We start from the raw sequence: 20,995 nt of genomic DNA on the forward strand, positions 1-20,995 counted from the left end.
ACTCTTTCAGAATGTATATACTTCTTTAATATCAAAAACTTTTATTAAAAAATCAATGAAAACGTATACTGTATGAAATTATATTTATTGTAGCTATTTTATAATGAAATGCTAACAATGTATTTAATTTAAGAAGCATATTGTATGATATACATCTAAAACATTGTTAGATATTATATAAAATTTTCTTATAAATTTGTATAACTCTTATATAAATAAAAAATATCACAAAAAAACCAAATATTTTATATAAAAAATCGGAATGTGTTTGATTCTGATAAATTATAGAAATTATATATTATAATTACTTTGATTGGATTGGCACATTTTATAGGGATTCACAGAGAGGCAAATATTCATAAATCATCTATTCATGTACAATAAAAAGATGCTACAAACAATATACATATATTTATGTTTTTGTGTGAAGTGACTGATTTTAAAAATATCACGAAAGCTAGATTTACCAAAGATTCTCACATGCAGACATGCAAAATAACTATTTAGAGAATCTTTGCTAAGTCTATGCTTCATTATTTGCTGTTATTAGAAAAATTAATAATTTGTATGCCTGGGAATAGGATAACGCAGTACTAGAACACTATCAGCAGATATGATAGGCAATACATTGTCACAGTGATGATTCACTAGATGACTTACGCTATCAAATACACGATCTTTTGTGCGAACCTGTAAGCAAAAATTAGTACTACTTTTTTCGTAAACTCATTATTTATTGAAATTTTATTAGACTATATATTTAAAGAGATAAATATATAATAAACTTATTTAAATAAAGATTTATATAATTAAAAAATATTAAAAAATAATTAAAAATATTAAAAATAATATAGGAACTCTACTAATTATATACAAGCTTTTATTTGCATTATTATAAATTTTATTATAAATGTAAATTTTATTTTATGCAATACTTACAACACCTTCAGGATCAATTAACAATAAATGTTTTGGAGTACCATTATTCATACCAGTCAAAACATATTGACCAGGAGAACCTTGTGATTCTCGAACCAGAAAATCACCATCCTTAAAGAGTAAAATGTAAAATAATTGCAAAGATAATAATTTATATTAAATAATACATTATATATATATATATATATATATATATATATATATATACACATATATATATACATATACATATATATACATATATATACATATATATATATATATATACATATATATATATATATATATATATATATATATATATATATATATAATGGCGAATATATTTACTCGACTAAGCATAGATTCCGCTTCGGCTCGACTAACACTTCCATGAAACCATATTTCTTGCTTCAATTGTTGTATTTGCGCTTGAGGACTTAGTCTATTCATATCCGATATTGCAGAACTGAAAGGTTCTAGAATTTATAAATAAAAAGTTTCAAATAAATATTAAATTGTAAACAAATATAAATCGAGATTGTTAAAAACAAATCTTGAATATAAAATTAAAACAAATCTTTTCATGTAAAAAAAATCTGCTTAAGATCTCAATATGTGATAACACAAAAAAATTTTAAAAGAAGATTATAAGAAACAAACATCTATGAGTCAATATTTTTGTGAGAATCTGTTGTAATCTAGCAATAAGTTATAAATTGTCATGAAAAGCACAAGATAATATAAATGATTCTTACGCATATCAAAAACATCAAAAAGTGATGCTGGATCACGATGATTATCTCTATTTGCAGCTATGACACTATCATTTACATAATTGTGCTCAGGCATTGCATTTACATTCGTTGATGAGGATACAGTACTATCCGAGTTCAAGTCAATTAGGTTCCCAGTTTCTGTGATGAAAAAAATAATAGAAATATCATGTAGAAAAAAATTAAATTTTTTTTAATAAATATATATATATATATATATATATATATATATATATATATATAATTTGTAGTATATTTTTATGTTAAAAAATCATTTTATAAAAAATATTACCTGCCCATTCCTGATGTTGTCTATCAGTGGTAGAGGAAAATAAATCCATTGCAGTAGTTTGTGCGTGAATTCGTGATGCATGATTTTGATGATGCTTCAGATTAGGCAGTGTGCATGTTGTAGTAGGCAAAGGTGGTACTGGTGGTGGGCCAATATCAGGTGGTACTTTACCTGGTAGATCGTTATAATAATCTCTATCTACTTCTCGTACACCATTTAGTACAGGGCTATAAGCAGATACATAAAATGATTAAACAAGTGAAAATTATTATAACTTTAACTTCTGTGTTAATATTAATGTTTGTGTTTCTTCAGAAACGTACTGCAGGGAACTTGGCTTTGTAAGAAACTCTTTGAATCTAAGTTCAAATGCTTGTCCAATAGTGGATATAACATCTTGTGCTAAACCACCTGTGCATTCGAGCACATAACACGCACGCCATTCTTGCATATTTTTAGCCACATATGCAACAAAATCCAGTATTTCCTATTATACATTATAAGATTCAATTCTAATAAGATACAGAAGTGAAATACAATAATGAGTATTTGTATTGATCAATGAGATGTTCATCACATGTTGAAATATAAAAAACAGTTCAAATACATTATTTACCGTATCACCACCTGAAGCAAAAGATATGCGTGGCATGTCATGTTTAGCAATAATATATCCATTTTCAATATTTGTTAAGGACAAACTACAACTGCTAATGGTTAAATTTACAGTAGAAGCAGTATGTTCCATACGAGGTTTATCTGCTATGGCTCTTAACACTTTTCTATCAACCTGGAGTTGAAAAAAACTTGATAAAAATTATGTAAATATATATAATTATCTGTAAATATAATCTCTTTAAATGATACAGTACCCTCCTCTTTTTGTCAGCAGATTTTAATCCAGCAGCTTCGCAAACTCTGTTTATACATTCCCTAAAAATAAAAGTTGAAAGTTATTTATGGACATTTTAGAATACATCTGACAGTCTAATCTAAAAACTACATAGTGCATGGCAACTTACTTAGCTACACACGAGCGCGTTTCAAAATCTAAGCTTTTCATAGATGTATATACTTCAAGACATCCAATATACTGTAATTTTTATTTGAACAAAAATTAGAATATTTTTAATTTAAAAGAAAAAAAAATTAATGCTATTTAAATTGCATCAAAATAATTTTTCTTTCTCTTTCTAAATTTTTGTTTTATTAGAAAGTCCTATGTTTTATTGTTAAGATACAGATATTTAATATATTAAAGAGAAGAAGCAGAAAGAATAATATAAATTCTCTCAAAAATTTATTATTCTTGATAGACTTTGATCTTTTTAATAATACAAATCAAATGTACTGAAAAAATATGTTATAAAAATAAGACTTATAAATGCAAAATTTATCATAAAACAGAATTATCCTGATCTCACTGATTTACATTCAAGAGTTGATAAAAAATTAGAAATTTGAAAAATATATGAATATATCTTGATATATCTTAAACAAAATAATAAGTGACATACCTTCACTGTATAAGTAATTCCTTCCTTACTTACTAGATGATCCGGATGTAACCAACCTCTGGCTGGCTTGCTTATAAAGCTGCTACCTCCTGCAGCCATTGCTAAGTTTTAACACACATACAGATGTTACTACTATATATAAACATTTTTAAAATACACATATAACAAATTTATTATGTATATTCACTATATATTTTATTAAAAATAATGTTTAATCATTTATAAATATATTACAAATATATACTCAAAAGTTTTTCAAGTAACAGTTAAAATCATGTTAGCAAATTAACAGTATGCAATACATTAGTCATCATAACTTTGCATTATAATGCATTATAGATTTATGTTCAGTACAATAATATTAAAAGCAAACGGGAAATTATTTTTCTATTTTTAATCATATTGATCAGAAAATTAACATGAGAAAAAAAAACACTTTTCCTTGTAAATCACGCTCAAAATTCCATGACTTTTTCTGTCAATGTCAGATCAGAATTCATCCATATTAATATATCTTTAAATGTGACATCATACCTAATGTGAACAATTATTGAATCATTTATTAGCGATCCGATAATGATATGTTGTTCATTGCACGAGGAATCTTTGGTCGACTTCTGTCTTCAACTTTATTACTTGTCACCGATATTTCTGATATCCATCGAGTCGTGAGATGGATCATTGACGTATGCTACGTATACTATATACCATAGGCGTGAATGTGTAAACTGGCGTATAGTATATTATTCAATGGTAGCGTTCACAGCATAGCAAATACAGCAACTAACCCATCTTACACACCATACACACACACACACACACACACACACACACACCATTATACATAATATTTTAATCGGTCAAATCTGACAGCATATACACTAATTAAAGTCTCAACCGCCATTCAGCAAAATATAACATTTGTTTTTTTTAACTGCATTTTTCATCCTTGTAATCTTTCTTTTTTTTTTCTTTTCTTCTTTTTGCGAACAATAAGATTTTGTTAACACTCGACGTTGATTTGTTTGGTTCTAAAAGTAAGAACCAATCATGTTCGATTGCTACCAAACTGTTGAATTTCGCTGAATGCGCCCAAAGGAACGCGTCATATTTTCACAGGTAGGTGGCATATCAATATATTGCAAACATTGGTCTATGTCGGTCGAGCAACAGCGACGCGCCATTCCCTCTTTCTCGTCCAATGTTCGACTGAACGTAGTTCACGCGGAAGAATCCGTTTCCATCCGCGATATAACGCGTTTTAAAACGAATCGAAATGACCGAAACTCTGCAGCTGAGAGGCACGCTTCGCGGCCACAATGGTTGGGTCACGCAAATCGCCACGAATCCGAAATATCCGGACATGATTCTGTCTTCTTCACGTGGTAAGTATACCGCCCGAAAAGACCAACCTTCTCTCTCGTTCTTTCTTTTTTAATTATGATTTTAATCTTTTCGCCTCTATTACTATTTGTTAGTACAATTTATCGCATTCTTATCGTAATTTTAATTAATTTTAAATAGGGGTTTGCAACAATTTTTATATATATATATCTGTAATATTCCATCTGTCGCATTGTATTACTCTTATCGCATTATATTACTCTTATGGTTTAAGAGTTTTATCACTTGAAAGTGATAACACGTTACTTATTCTTTTTCTCCATTCTAGACAAAACTTTGATAGTATGGAAATTGACACGTGACGAAGCTAACTATGGTATACCACAGAAGCGTCTGTACGGTCATTCACATTTCATAAGTGATGTGGTTCTTTCGTCCGATGGTAACTACGCGCTATCTGGTTCGTGGGATAAAACTTTGCGTCTTTGGGATCTGGCGGCAGGGCGTACGACCAGAAGATTTGAAGACCATACCAAGGTGTGATTCTTCGCTCTTCTGCGACGCATTTATATGGGTTTACTTACTTTGTAATAAGGAGAAAAGAAAGAATAATCCTTCATATTACAAAATATTGTTTTGTAATGTAAAGAATTATTTTTCATTTATCCTTTTGAAGGAAGTAGCAATTCGATGGAAAATATATACTGAAGCTTTTTTTTTTATATTTTTTTTTATATTGAAAGTAGAAGAAGTAGATACTGATTAAATCAGTGGTATTGTAAGTATTGATATTAACAAAATTATTTTGATAATAGTTTTATTAATTTATTCTGAGTTTGTTTTTGCCGATAGGATGTATTGAGTGTTGCTTTTTCTGTGGACAATCGTCAAATAGTCTCTGGTTCACGAGACAAGACAATTAAATTGTGGAACACATTAGCCGAATGTAAATATACCATTCAAGATGATGGACATACGGACTGGGTCAGTTGTGTGCGCTTCTCTCCCAATCACGCAAACCCCATCATTGTTTCTGCAGGCTGGGATCGCGTTGTTAAAGTAAGAATGAAGCTTATATTTAGAAGATTGAATATAGAAGAACATATATTTTATAAAAATGATGGATATTTTCATAATATAATTTCATGATTTACCATGAGTGTATGCGGATATGGGACTGATATATATTTCTCATATCTTTCTATGATTATGAAAAAAGATGTATCTATTACTAATTTAACAATTTATTTGCAGGTCTGGAATTTGACAAATTGCAAACTAAAGATCAATCATAGTGGTCATACAGGATATCTGAATACTGTTACAGTATCACCCGATGGATCACTCTGCGCTTCTGGTGGCAAAGTACATATCTTCTTAACTTATATTTGCATAAACTTAACTATATATATATATACTTATATTATAGAGAAACTTATATTACCTCTACAGGATTGCAAAGCTATGCTATGGGACTTGAACGACGGCAAACATCTCCACACTTTGGATCATAACGATATCATCACAGCATTGTGTTTCAGTCCTAATCGTTATTGGCTCTGTGCCGCATTTGGACCATGGATCAAGATCTGGGATCTTGAGACTAAAGAAATGGTCGAGGAATTGAAACCCGAAGTTGTGTCGGCAACTAGTAAAGCGGAACCTCCTCTATGTTTATCTCTTGCATGGTCCACTGATGGTCAGACACTGTTTGCAGGGTATTCCGATAATACTATTCGTGTCTGGCAAGTTTCTGTATCTAGCAGATAAATACTTTGTAATAAAAGTTTAAAACCAAATATCAACATATCACTTGTGTGAGTGTGTATATCATTTTATTTATTTTTTCTTTTTAAATGATACATAATATCTACAATACAACATATAAATTTACATGATGAAGTATAGATTTTATCATCTACAGATCATCAACTATTAATTGTATCTATTTGTCTTTACTCTTTTCTTTAATCTTTTGTTCAAATTTTTGGAATTCTTTCTCTGCAATTTTATCCGTCTCGTCCTCCACTTGTATAACTCCGAGTACTTCGGGTATATAAAACTGCATCATATTTTGCACGCCATTTCTTAACGTTACTGCCGAACTTGGACAATTGGTGCAGGAACCTTGCATCTTTAGTTTTACAATACCTTCTTCAAATCCCTATTTAGATAAAAATGACGTGTTAAAACATATTTAAACAAATTAAAATGTATTTTTAATTTCTTTTTTTTTGAAAAATTTGAACAAGATACCATAAATACAATGTCACCACCATCTTCTTGTACTGTAGGCCGTATTCGTGTTTCTAATAATTCTTTTATCATTTGAACAATCTCATCATCATCTGCATTAATTTCTATAAAAATTAACAAAATAATTAGGTATTCTATTTTTTCTTGGATATTTTTATACAAAAGTAAACTATATGAACTTTACGTGTATCTGTAGCAGGTTGAGAAGTTTCATCCATGATTGGTAATCCACTTGCAAAGAAATCCATTATAGTTGCAAATATTTCCGGCTTCAATAATTTCCATTCTACATCCTCATCAAGTTTAGTCACCGTGATAAAGTCAGGCCCAAAAAATACTGCTTTTACTCCCTCAATACGAAATAACATTTTAGCAAGTGACGAACAATATGCATCTTTTGCACTTGGAAAATCTTTTGTACATCCTTCCCCCAGTACTGGTACTCCTGGGATAAATTTTAAGCTATTTGGATTTGGTGTATCTTGTGTTTGAATAAACATGTTACGTCTTTGTTGGTTAGATATAGAAAGATTGTGTTTAGAAGATAGTATACAAATTGCTGTTTCACTGTCACCATACCAGTGCCTGAGACCAACAGGAAAAATCCTGAAAAATTTGTGTACAATTTGTTTAAAAACATTGTTTTATTCGAAAAAATATATATGTGAATGCAGTATATATTAAATTTACAAGCCTTACGTGGAATATTCTTTTGCTGATAACATTCTACTGACTACAGGTACACATCGTTTTGCAGAAAGTTTATTTGATACTCTGAAAAATGCATAAATATTTATATATGATATTATGTCACTCAATAGATATATATACATATAGTAGAAGTATAAATTACTGTATGCATTGCTCATTCATTAGAGTTTTATACAACGCCGGTCGGCTTGTATGAATGGATTTAAAAATTTTATCCATTGCTTGTTATTTGTTCTCTCTTTCTCTTTCAAATTTTTAAAGATCTCATTTTTTTTTCAGCAATATCACGACAATATATACTTCTCGAGATTAGACTTCGTCTATCACAAGACGCAGTATGATCTTATTCTTCTGAGGTGTCTACAAATCTATTTTAGGTTAATTGACACAGAGAACGTCAAAAACAAATCATCTCGCCGCATGCTGTGACGACCGTAGCATATGCAGTGATGTAAAGTAACGCAACGTCACTTGATTTTGCGTTGTCACAAAATGGAGAGTGCATATGCGCGATAAGTCTGTACTAAGAATTGCACAATATACAATTTTTTAATCTATCATCTAATGCAAATTAATTATAAATTAAAATATATATACTCTTCCCTCTATATTTCACTAATTTTATTTTTTTATTATTATAGCAATATGCGTAGAGATCAATTAAAAATCAGATATGATAAATAAAATATATAGCAATTTTAGTATTTAAAAAGTTTATTAAAAATAAGACAGGATTAAAATTGGGATAGAAAAGTATTTTATTATTTTTAGATCTGTGTATTTTCAAAGTCTTTTTTCAACGTGACAGGAGAGATAAAGCCGCATGCGTTTCGATTCTAATCGTATTCGTGCAAACTAGATATATGTTCGCGAAGAGCGGCGCTTTAGAATCACTCTGATTTTTGAAGAAATATGGCGGATGTTGAGGTGAGCGAGTCACGTGGAATGCGAGAAAATTTATTATATTACCTTTGCCGCTGTATTATTATAATTTGCGTGTGATTTGTTGCAGCTAACAAAAGCTTTGAAGGATTTACCGAATCGAGTTCAGACCGCCAGCAAAAAGGAGCGGCGTGAAATTCTGCAAAATGTCGTCGGCGTATTATCAAATCCCGGTAAGAATCGTTAAGGAATGTATTACTTTTTGATAAGAGATGAGCGGCTCTTATACATCTTGGAGGTGTTACAAAAATAATATGAAGGAACATCTGTTTCGGATAACTCATTGTGCGGCATAATTTATGTGTGCTTTCGTGAAAAATTTGTGCTATATACTTGTTTTTGTGGAAATCTAAAGTGTACTTATTTACAATTTACAATATTGTCATCACATTGTCTTGTGATTTTGCAATTGTTTTATATATACATACATATGTATGTAGGTATATATGTATACTTCTTGTGATTTCAATGAATTATTATTATAATTAAAACATAGTCATAAAATGTAAAAAATTGTAAAAAAATGTGAAAAAAATCAGTGTATATTGATTTCTGTTGAAGTGACTACGAATGATAACTTGATATTCAAATTTTGATATTGGATATAATTGAAGATGGCTATATTTTTAAGAAAATCATATAACATACATTGTGTGTGTGTCTGAAGATTAAAGAAAAAAAGTTTGTATTTTAAGTTGAATAATATATTATAACTACTTTTTCTTTGCAAAAAGGTTTATTATAAAAAAAAAGAAATGTGATGTATAAATATTATTTTATTGTTATGTTTCTACTTTTGCATTGTTGTAGATATATTGTAGATATATTTAAGTTGTGCTTCTACATTTATTTTTTTTTTCATATTGAAACACATAATGATTAATTTAATGATATTAATTTTATAATGTCAAGTAAAACCATGTATATTAATTCATTACTTCAGAAATTTAAATAAGAATCTCTTAGTAATGTATATAAAGCCAATTAAACTATTACTATAATAATAACTTCTGCTCATATACGACATATAATATTTAAAAAATAATCAATAAAATTAAATATAAAAATGTATAATTATTACTTATAAACTTTGCATATTATAATAATAATTATGGGGAGAGAGGAAATTTGCAAAAATGGTTATAACTCAAATATAATATAAATTTTTTTAATTACTTCTTTAATGTTAAATACATTTCTAAAGTGAGTTTTACCACTAATGATATATTCTGTATAAATGGATTGATCAAAAGACTATCATAAAATAAAATACTTTCATTTTTTATAAATACAAACTTTTCTGATGATTTAATTAAAATAATATCTATTATAATATGTTTTAAGTCAATAAAAAAAATTATGTGCACATAATCTATTGCTTTTTACAGGCATTAATGACAAAATTGTTAATGGGATATGTAAGGTGGTATCGCTTACCTTACATAGATATAAAGATAGTGCTTCTCAGTCCTACGTGAGAAATCTAATCACAGAGCTTCTTAAAAAACAATCAGAAGCTACTATTAAACATATGACAACTGTAATTTCAGAGCAAGCTATTTGGCATAAGAATGTAGTTGCGACGTAAGTCTAAAATCAGAAATTAATTGTCTGCTGTTGTGTGTATTTATATGTAATGATGTCTCTCTTTTTTTTATAGTTTGAATACCGCTCTAACTGCATATACTGCATTGAAATGGTCAAATTTAGTTATTCTTTATGGATATAATAAATTGGATAATACCGAGATGAATGAGTTTTTAGCGAAACTTATTGAAGCACAGGCAAATTTATCTGCTGCAGCTTTGGCATCTGCAGATAAAAAACTTGCAAACAAGGTGTATACATTATTCGCACATGAATGGTCAGCCATTAACAGTATAGAAGTTATTTATGTGGAAAATTTAACAAAATTGGAAATTGGTAATGGAGTAATTATTCTAGCCAGTTTGCTTACGAAATATTTAGTTTCTACAAAAAGAAATAATTTGGTAGAACAATTGAAAGTAAGTACATGAACAATATATTAATTAAGAATATAATTATATTTATAATTATATATATTATATATTGTTTGTGTGTTATTATATTTTTATATATTTCAGATAAACATGATAGACATTTTTATAAAAGTGACAATTAGCTGTAAGAAGAAGCCAGATTTATATGTGGTGGATGCAGCTGTGCCACTTCTTCGGAGATTAACTCACGAAGAATTCAAAACCCAATTACTTCCTGCTTTACAGAAAGCTATGTTGCGAAATCCGGAAATTATAATTGAATCAGTCGGTCACATTTTAAGCGGATTAAGTCTTGATTTGAGCCAGTATAGCCAAGAGATAAGTAAAGGATTATTTGCTAATTTACATTCTAAAGAGGATCTAGTGAGAGATGAAGCGGTTGGGGCGTGTCGTAAACTTGCCCTACAGTGTTCCGATACGACGGCTTTAGAGACACTGCTATCATCTGTATTTGCAGTGTTTCATGGATCAGAAGGAAAGCTTACGGTCGCGACTCATAAGATCTCCGTGTTGCAAGGAGCCGGCAATCTTAGCTATAACGTGGCTTCGGGTAGCAGTGTGCAGAAATTAGCCGAAACAGCGTGCGAGCATTTTGTCAAAGTTCTTGAAACTGAGGTTCACGAGAAGACGCTGATACAGGCTCTCGAAATGATGGCACTATGGTCCAAGAAATTTTCGTCCAGTCTACCGAAAATTGTAGTAGATGCTTTCAAGAAAGGCATGGCGGCGAAAACATCCACCGCCGCAGTGCGTACCGCTTACATCAAATTATTCTTTTCGACTCCCGCCACTCCTTACTCGACAGTAATAGCACCGATACTCACGCAAGCGATAACACGAGCTATGCAGCAATGCGCGCAACCGGCAGCGGTAACCGAAGGTCTAGTCGCTTCGTATCTCTTATTGAAGTTTGTATTAGCCGATCAAGTGGAAAATGACAAGCAGAATGTATTGTGGAATGCGATTGACGAACAAATATTCTTTTCCGAAAAATTTTTGTCGATGTGCGGCGACGATATATTGTATCACCTTATGTTGCTATGTGAACGACTAATCACCGAATTTTCCGATAGACTGAACGAAAAAGCTTTAACGGGGATTCATCGAGCAATTGTATCTTGCGCTACTGCCTCAAATTCCGCGACGCGACAACGATGTTTCCCATTGGTTAAGAAGATTATGACCGGTTTGAGTACGTATGCGCCGGCACAGGCTCTACTAATGGAGTTTAATAAATTTTTGGAGAATGTTAAGATTAAATCTGAATCGGATAAAGAAAGTAAAGAAGAATCTTCGATGGGAGAAATTACCGGTAGATGTCTTGCAGACGGATTGCTCGCCATATGTTCAGGTTCCTTTTTATTTGACGTTCCTACCTATCAAATGACCAGAGATGCTCTACTTCCATCTCATCATCCGGCGTTGCTCAAAGCTGTACCAAATTTATGGTTCAAGATCGCTAAGAACTACAATCTTATACCAAAGGACTTCTTACGTAGCTGTAGTAACGAAGTAAGAAAAATGCTGATTCAGAATTATAAACCAGTACCAAATTATGAAAATGCACTTGTAAAAATCGTATCGCTTGCACCAGACGCTTTTCTACCTGCATTAGTGTCGAATGTTACAAGTAAACTGGATGATCCAGAAATTTTAAAAGTTACCAAGGACGAATATTTTACGTATCTCACTCCTGAAGGAGAACTTTATGACAAGAGCGTGTTGCCCGTCAATGACGAGAACGATATTCTCAACTCTATGAATATGAAGAGAGAAAGTAAAGTTTATTCATTTAAGGAACAACAAGAAGAACTTCAATTGAGACGCGAATTATACGAGAAACGAAAACGAGAAGGCAAGATAAAAGAACCAAAATTAACGCCTAAACAAGAAGAGACTTTGAAAGCACAGATTGCGAAAGAAAATGATATTCGTAAGAGATTAACTGAATTGAAAGCCAAAATAGATAATACCGTATCTTTAGTAACATGCTCGATACGTGGTAATCGACAAGAACTATCCTTGTACTTGAAGGATCTTTTACCGCCTATTTTAAAAAATCTGAGTTCTCCATTGGCAGCTCCTGAAATGTCAGAGCTATATATATCTCTTCGTCAAACCGTGACAATGGATAATAGCGCAATTCTAGGTGATCTTATCGCTCATGTTACATTACGGCAATTGCAACCACAGTGCGATTTGGATCAAGCCTGGGAAGAAGAAAATCTCGATGTAGCAGTTAAAAGAACGTTGAACCTTATACATGCGGTAACGATCAAGAAGAAAGAATTATTTACGGCACCTGCATTTTGTTACGTTTTTCCTTTCATAAGAAAGACTTTGCTATCATATAAGGACGATGGCATGATTGTACAGGGATTGCAATTGATTCAAGAACATGCCAAACAGAGAGGTGACAACGATCTGAAAGACATCAGGCATCCTAGACTTTTGCCGCGTAAACAAATGTTCGATCTGCTTATCGAACTTATGGAGACTACAACAGGTCGAGTACAGTCACATGCAGTGGCAACCTTATTAGACGTCGCGCAATCCGGCAGTGGTCAACCGGGTACAGCAATCGCTACCAGTGAGGATATAGATTCCTTGATCGGTGCATTGCAAAATTCGCTGTCCACTGTGAGGGACGCGGCTCTTAGAGGACTGATCGTAATACGACAAGCTATTCCATCCCGGAAGGAAAATCAAGATCAGTTCGACAGACTCACCAGAAGAGTATGGATCGCACGATTTGACGTAAATGACGAGAATAAGATTCTCGCTGTCGAATTGTGGAACGCGGTCGACTTTATCTGGGATCCGGAAGTCCTTTGCGAAGAATTGATCCAAGATATAGCCCATCCGGTCGAGCCAGTGCAGCAGGCAGCCGCTCACGCATTAGCGCAGTGCTTGGCCAATGTACGCCATTTAACATCGTCCGTATTGGACAATCTGTTGGAATTGTATCAAGAGAAATTGGCTATGATCCCGCCGAAATTGAACGACTTTGGTCGCGTCATTGAGCCGCCGATTGATACGTGGGGCCCGCGGCGAGGGGTAGCGCTTGCTCTAGCCCAAATAGCGCCGCTTCTTACTGCCGATACGGTACACCGGCTCATTCAGTTCTTCGTGGTAACCGGACTTGGAGACAGAAACCAATTCGTACGCACCGAGATGCTGACAGCCGCTGTCGCGGCAGTCGATCTACATGGTAGCGCGAACATAACTTCGCTACTTCCAGTCTTCGAGAATTTTATGGATAAGGCTCCGAAAATCGGCAGCTTTGACTCGATCAAACAATCGGTGGTAATTCTCATGGGGTCACTCGCGAGACACTTGGATAAAAACGATCCACGAATCAAGCCGATCGTGATGCGTCTCATCGCGGCACTTTCTACTCCTTCGCAACAGGTGCAGGAGGCTGTAGCCAATTGTTTGCCGCATCTGACGGACTCCATTAAGGAAGATGCGCCGAAAATCGTGGACAATCTTATGGACCAGCTTCTCAAATCGGACAAATACGGCGAGCGTAAGGGCGCGGCATACGGACTGGCGGGTCTCATCAAGGGTATGGGAATTCTCGCACTGAAGCAATTGGATATTATGAGCAAGCTAACGAACGCTATTCAAGATAAAAAGAACTACCGACATCGCGAGGGCGCGCTGTTCGCCTTCGAGATGTTGTGTACAATGCTCGGAAGATTATTTGAGCCTTACATAGTACATGTTTTGCCGCACTTGCTACTTTGCTTTGGTGATTCGAGTCAATATGTAAGAACTGCCACTGACGATACTGCTAGAATAGTGATGAGTAAACTTTCTGCCCACGGCGTTAAGCTTGTTCTACCAAGTCTATTGGCAGCTCTAGAAGAAGATTCATGGAGAACAAAAACAGGTATATCGCATTGATCTTATTGGTAAATAATAGAGTATTTTTCTACTGATTCTAATTTAGCTAATTAAATTATTGGCTTTCATGTATTATTTTTGTCTTAATACATGAGAATTAATGAGTTAGTTATTTCATTTTAAAATATAAAATTGCTTTAATACATGATTGTATTATTGTTTATTTACATAATAAAATTAAATTTAATAGTTAAAATTTATTTTTACAGGATCTGTCGAATTACTTGGTGCTATGGCATATTGTGCGCCGAAACAGTTGAGTAGTTGTTTACCGAATATTGTCCCGAAGTTGATAGAAGTACTCAGCGATTCCCATACAAAAGTGCAAGAAGCTGGTGCGGAAGCGCTCAAAGTCATCGGAAGTGTCATTCGTAATCCGGAGATTCAAGCGATTGTGCCGGTATTGTTGAAAGCATTGCAGGATCCTTCGCACAAAACCGCTACTTGTCTCCAGACTTTGCTGGATACGCAATTCGTACATTTCATTGACGCTCCCTCACTAGCTTTAATTATGCCTGTCGTGCAACGTGCGTTTCTTGATCGTTCGACGGAGACCAGAAAAATGGCCGCGCAGATTATAGGCAACATGTACTCCTTAACTGACCAGAAAGACTTGACCCCGTATCTGCCGACTATTATACCGGGCCTGAAGACGAGTCTGCTTGATCCCGTGCCTGAAGTGCGCAGTGTGTCGGCAAGAGCGCTAGGAGCAATGGTACGTGGGATGGGCGAATCTAGTTTTGAGGATCTATTACCGTGGCTGATGCAAACGTTGACCTCTGAGACCAGCAGCGTCGACCGATCCGGCGCCGCGCAAGGTCTCTCTGAGGTAGTACGCGGACTGGGCGTTGAAAAACTTCACAAGCTCATGCCCGAGATTATCAGTACCGCCGAGAGAACTGATATTGCTCCCCACGTGAAAGACGGATACATTATGATGTTCATATACATGCCAAGTGCATTTACCACGGAATTCACACCATACATAGGACAAATCATTAATCCGATTCTGAAGGCTTTGGCCGATGAGAACGAATACGTGCGGGAGACTGCGTTGAGAGCGGGACAACGTATCGTAACTCTTTATGCCGATTCAGCGATAATGTTGTTGTTACCGGAATTGGAGAAGGGCCTTTTTGACGACAATTGGCGTATTCGATATTCGTCTGTACAACTGTTGGGTGATTTATTATATAGGATTTCCGGCGTATCGGGCAAGATGTCAACTGAAACTGCAAGCGAGGATGATAATTTCGGTACAGAACAGTCACATTACGCCATTATAAATGCTTTAGGCGCGGAGAGGCGGAATCGTGTGTTGGCCGGTCTCTACATGGGTCGATCGGATGTAGCTCTAATGGTACGCCAGGCAGCTCTTCACGTTTGGAAGGTAGTAGTAACAAATACACCGAGGACGTTGCGAGAGATATTACCGACCTTGTTTACTCTTCTATTGGGATGTTTGGCGAGTACGAGTTATGATAAGAGACAAGTGGCAGCACGAACATTGGGCGATCTTGTGCGAAAATTGGGAGAGCGAGTGTTGCCTGAGATCATACCGATTTTGGAGAAAGGCTTACAGAGTGATCAAGCCGATCAACGCCAAGGAGTGTGTATAGGTCTCTCGGAAATTATGGCGAGCACCAATAAGGACATGGTGTTGACTTTTGTTATTAGTCTTGTCCCAACAGTTAGGTGAGTATAATAAATGTTCTCGTAACGATAACGATTTTTAAAGCACAGGCGTTTAGATGAAGCGATTTTTTCAGAAAAGCGCTCTGCGATCCGCTGCCGGAAGTTCGACAGGCTGCGGCTAAGACTTTCGACGGTTTGCATTCCACGGTGGGAGTTCGCGCGCTCGATGATATATTGCCGGCCATGTTAACCCAACTGAATTCTCCGGATCCCGCGGAAGCAGAGAATACGTTGGACGGCTTACGTCAAGTTATGGCGATCAAATCTCGTGTTGTATTGCCGTATCTAGTTCCACAATTAGCCTCCCCGCCGGTTAACACGAAAGCGCTGTCGATACTAGCCAGTGTGGCAGGAGAAGCATTGACAAGGTTCCTTCACAGAATTTTGCCAGCGTTACTTACTGCTCTTTCCAGTGCGCAAGGAACGGCGAATGAACTGCAAGAATTAGAATATTGCCAGGCCGTCGTTCTTTCCGTTACCGATGAGGTAGGCGTTAGAACTGTCATGGATCAGCTGATGGAGGCTACGAAAGCGGAAGATCTCTCAAAACGACGAAGTGCCGCGACGTTGCTGTGTGCGTTCTGTCGCGACACTCGCGCCGATTACAGCCAATATGTGCCGCAATTGCTTAGAGGTTTGATTCATTTATTCACTGATGAAGACAGAGATGTATTACAGATGAGTTGGGAGGCGCTCACAGCCGTTACAAAGGTGTGTAAATGTATTCGGACGAAAATAATACATCATAATTTGAACAAAATTACTAATATTTCTGTAATTCTTTATAGACTCTGTCATCTGAGCAGCAAATAGCGCACGTACAGGATATTAGGCAAGCCGTTCGATTCGCAGTGTCTGATTTGAAAGGTCAGGAATTGTTACCCGGATTCTGTCTTCCTAAAGGCATCACGCCGATACTACCAATCTTCAGAGAGGCTATACTGAATGGTTTGCCGGAAGCGAAAGAACACGCGGCTCAGGGGTTGGGAGAAGTTATAAGGTTGTCTAGCGCGGCTGCATTGCAACCAAGCGTCGTGCATATTACCGGTCCACTTATTCGAATCCTCGGTGATCGTTTCAATTGGAGCGTTAAAGCAGCCGTATTGGAAACACTTGCGATATTACTTGGAAAGGTTTGTACAAAACTAGGGAATAATTTTTATTAAGGCAGCGATTCTTACAATTTATATTATGTGATTTGGAAATAAAAGAAATAATTATGTAAATATTCTCTATATAATCTCAACATGTTTCAAGTTACAAAATGACGTTGTAATTGTTCCGGTTCGAAATAATTGATATATCTTGTTTATCTCTTTCAACAGGTTGGCGTCATGTTAAAACAATTTTTGCCACAATTGCAAACTACTTTTCTAAGAGCTTTAAATGACAGTAATCGGCAAGTCAGATTGAAAGCAGCTTATGCTCTTAGCAATCTGATAGTCATTCATACGCGTGTCGATCCTTTATTTACTGAACTTCACACTGGTATCAAGACAGGAGATGATCCTGCAATAAGGTAATCTTGATAAATAGATAAATCTACGGACATATTCTTTTTTCGTGTTTTTAAATAATTTATAAGAATTTAATATTAACTATAACACAGGGAGACAATGCTGCAAGCTCTCAGAGGTGTATTGACTCCCGCTGGTGACAAAATGACTGATCCAATGAAGAAACAAGTATTCGCAACACTCAGTAGCATGCTTGGTCATCCGGAAGATGTTACGAGAAACGCGGTTGCCGGTTGTTTTGGCGCCCTTTTACGATGGTTGAATCCAGAACAATTAGCAATTGCATTTAACGATCATCTCTTATGTAAGCGGGTCAAAAATATGTGCAACTTAGATTTATATTTTCAAGAATTAATGATACATTTGATATTTGATTAGGTAACGACGTTAATGTCGACTGGATGCTCAGACATGGACGCTCGGCCGCTCTTTTCGTAGTGCTAAAGGAATCACCCGTTACAGTATACAATCCTAAAGAGAAGGATCGCGTTTGTGCAGTGATACTTTCATACTTGGCTGCGGACAGAGTGCAAATAGTCATGAATGGCATACGAGCATGCGGATATCTATTTCAGTATCTCATGAATGAATCGTTACCTGTACCGCAGCAAATTTTGTCGCCTTTCGTGCGAGTAAGTTTATTTACAAGAATATATTTATTGTATATCTTTATCTGAAAATCGATGAATAGATTGCTCGTAATGACAGTTCTAGAATAATGTATCATGAAATATATATGTGTTGAATGAAATATTTTGTAATATTAAAGAGTTAAATCAACATTTTTAACATTTTAATTAAATTTCAGTCAATGAATAATAATAGTAACGATGTAAAGCAATTACTCGCTCGAGTTTGCATACATCTTGCACGCAACATCCCACCTGAAAATATGTCGGCTGAATTGCTCAGAGCTCTGTTACCGATGCTGGTGAACGGAACGAAGGAGAAGAACGGATATGTCAAAGCGAATAGCGAACTTGCGCTTATCGCGGTGCTTCGACTGAGGCAGGGTGAAGATGAACATCAAGTTAGTTATCTTCCGCTTCATAATTTTCAAATTTTATATTTAATTTTTGTGCAAAATAATTATACCTCTTCCTTTCCCCTTTAATTTCTTTTTTCTTTCCATACATAAAATCTGATGGTAATAATCTTGTTATCACCTTTTAGCGTTGCATGGCTTTCTTGGATGTTGGCGCAAAGGAGTCTCTATCTGATGTGGTCAGCAAAGTGTTGCGTAAAGTCCTCTCAGCCGGAGGGCAAAATAGAAGAATTAGACGATACGTTACTCACGTGAGAGATATTGTACTTTCGGGGGCTTATTACGCACTATACACGTTCCAATAATCGTATTACTCGTCATTATTCGCCTGACCTCTATAAAGAAGAGAATTATCGTTCATGTATCAGTTACATTATGAGCAAACTAGTTCGTTCAACATTGTATCTCGATAAGCAATTAAAGAGCGTAAAGCGGAGAAGTCGCTCGACGGCATTCAAGTTACTTAAGCTAAAATGTCCCGAGCAGCATCACGCAACTCAAACTAAGAGTGTATATACTTTTATGAAAGAGATGTTTCTTATTATTCATATGTATATATCGGCCATCTGACACCTAATGATTCTAAGGTCGATAATCGCATTACTTCGATTCGCATGGAGATTTTCACACTTAAAGCATCAGAGGTGACATTTTAGAAAATCCATGTTGCTAGAGATGAAAAATTTATTATTTTAAATAATTTTTTCATTTATATTAAATACTTACATTATGTATTTTTTTAAACATAGTTTTGAACAAAACGTGATTATATTATATACATGCTATATAAAAAATAAATGTTTTTATTTACTGTAAAAAAAAAATATCTTGCAAAAACTCATAATTGATTCGAAAGAATATTAAAATTATTGAATGATTTATAAGGAATATGATAGGCGATATATAAAAGCGATTATATTAAGATTTTATCAGATTCGTTTTGCTTATACTTTCTAGACTTTTGCATTAAATATACGATATTTGTTCGCATTATCGGAAATCAGTTTAAGATAATTGAGAAAAGTTGAAAAAGTTTAAAATAATGAATTATAAAAGAAATTTCCTTAATTGTATTTTGGCTTAAAGATAGATTCTCGTAAATTATTTTTAATATCTCATATCCTTTTTTACATATATATGTTTTTGTATCTTTTTATTAAAAATATAAAAAAGATGGCACTTGCATAAATAAACATAACATTAATAAGAGTATATTAAGAGTATATCATCTCTGCATGTCATTTTGAACAGAAATATAAAAGAACTGAATGTAATAGAGATTCAGATCAGCTTTGAAAAACCGTTCAATAAGTCATTTTAACAACTTGTGTATTTTTCTGCACTTTGTTATTCAAGCTATTAAATTACAATTAAATTTAACATTATTACATTATTTCTATGGTATGGGAAAAAATCCGATACTTTGTATTGCAGAAAATGAAAGTGTAAGTGAAACGAAATCCATTGATGAAATTAACAGTGATTTTTTTTTATTACTGTTATATATTGTTTCGTAGAGTTATCTATGTGTATAATGACGTAGATTATATTTCAGAGTAAAATATAGATGTTGTCGAGACAGATCCCGGATATGGACAGATCCGAATAGTCAGATCTTTATCCAGCTGGAATACTTGATCATGATTGGATTTGATCAAATTAAGGATCTGACCATATGTGTATAGAGGTTGTTAAATCGGCTCGAGCTGCTCCATGTATAATGTCGTGATACTCTTGGCTCGATCATGTCTTTATGTTTAAATGTCTTTAAACAGAATAACCGGCATCCCATGTCATCTCGTATTCATCTCCGATTTTCACAATTCACTTGCATCTATCTTGCCGCCATCCCGATCTTACAATCATAATCCTTTATAATATATGTTTCGAATAACTACAAGATTTTATACTTTTATATGATTTTTAACAACTGATCAAAGTTTACTTACATGACATACTTTACATCAAATAGTTCGTTTTCTACAACGTAAAAAAATTTTACAAATTTTTGACGAGCATAAATACAGAAAAAATGGCAGTGATGGATCAGAA

At 34.2% G+C, this 20,995-nt stretch overlaps 4 protein-coding genes across 4 annotated transcripts; 2 read left to right on the forward strand and 2 right to left on the reverse strand.

Moving 5' to 3' along the window:
- Positions 1–353: 353 nt before the first annotated feature.
- On the reverse strand, positions 354–4,422 carry LOC126855363 (SHC-transforming protein 1). Its single transcript, XM_050602959.1, has 11 exons — positions 4,038–4,422; positions 3,504–3,604; positions 3,009–3,079; positions 2,859–2,919; positions 2,603–2,776; positions 2,310–2,473; positions 1,987–2,213; positions 1,677–1,835; positions 1,270–1,397; positions 940–1,050; positions 354–690 (listed from the first exon to the last, which is right to left on the reverse strand). Exons 2-11 carry the CDS (start codon positions 3,600–3,602, stop codon positions 556–558), a joined length of 1,329 nt encoding a protein of 442 aa, XP_050458916.1. The 5' UTR covers positions 3,603–3,604; positions 4,038–4,422; the 3' UTR covers positions 354–555.
- A 242-nt stretch (positions 4,423–4,664) lies between these two features.
- LOC126855445 (guanine nucleotide-binding protein subunit beta-like protein) lies at positions 4,665–6,656 on the forward strand. The gene is made up of 5 exons (XM_050603098.1): positions 4,665–4,888; positions 5,176–5,384; positions 5,700–5,906; positions 6,102–6,212; positions 6,300–6,656. Exons 1-5 carry the CDS (start codon positions 4,780–4,782, stop codon positions 6,615–6,617), a joined length of 954 nt encoding a protein of 317 aa, XP_050459055.1. The 5' UTR covers positions 4,665–4,779; the 3' UTR covers positions 6,618–6,656.
- On the reverse strand, positions 6,657–8,300 carry LOC126855486 (NFU1 iron-sulfur cluster scaffold homolog, mitochondrial-like). Its single transcript, XM_050603176.1, has 5 exons — positions 7,957–8,300; positions 7,803–7,877; positions 7,288–7,709; positions 7,104–7,207; positions 6,657–7,011 (listed from the first exon to the last, which is right to left on the reverse strand). The coding sequence occupies exons 1-5, from the start codon at positions 8,031–8,033 to the stop codon at positions 6,793–6,795; spliced, it is 897 nt and encodes a 298-aa protein (XP_050459133.1). The 5' UTR covers positions 8,034–8,300; the 3' UTR covers positions 6,657–6,792.
- Positions 8,301–8,613: 313 nt separating this feature from the next.
- LOC126855221 (eIF-2-alpha kinase activator GCN1) lies at positions 8,614–19,382 on the forward strand. Its single transcript, XM_050602672.1, is given in 14 exon segments — positions 8,614–8,741; positions 8,827–8,929; positions 10,145–10,340; positions 10,417–10,762; positions 10,862–14,672; positions 14,896–16,381; positions 16,456–17,092; positions 17,170–17,514; positions 17,707–17,900; positions 17,991–18,202; positions 18,277–18,530; positions 18,707–18,928; positions 19,072–19,142; positions 19,144–19,382. Coding segments are annotated over 14 exon segments (7,947 nt in total). The 5' UTR covers positions 8,614–8,726; the 3' UTR covers positions 19,199–19,382.
- The last annotated feature ends 1,613 nt before the right edge of the window (positions 19,383–20,995 follow it).

Source organism: Cataglyphis hispanica, chromosome 2 (assembly GCF_021464435.1).
Source record: "Cataglyphis hispanica isolate Lineage 1 chromosome 2, ULB_Chis1_1.0, whole genome shotgun sequence".
NCBI classification, from domain to species: Eukaryota; Metazoa; Arthropoda; class Insecta; order Hymenoptera; family Formicidae; genus Cataglyphis; species Cataglyphis hispanica.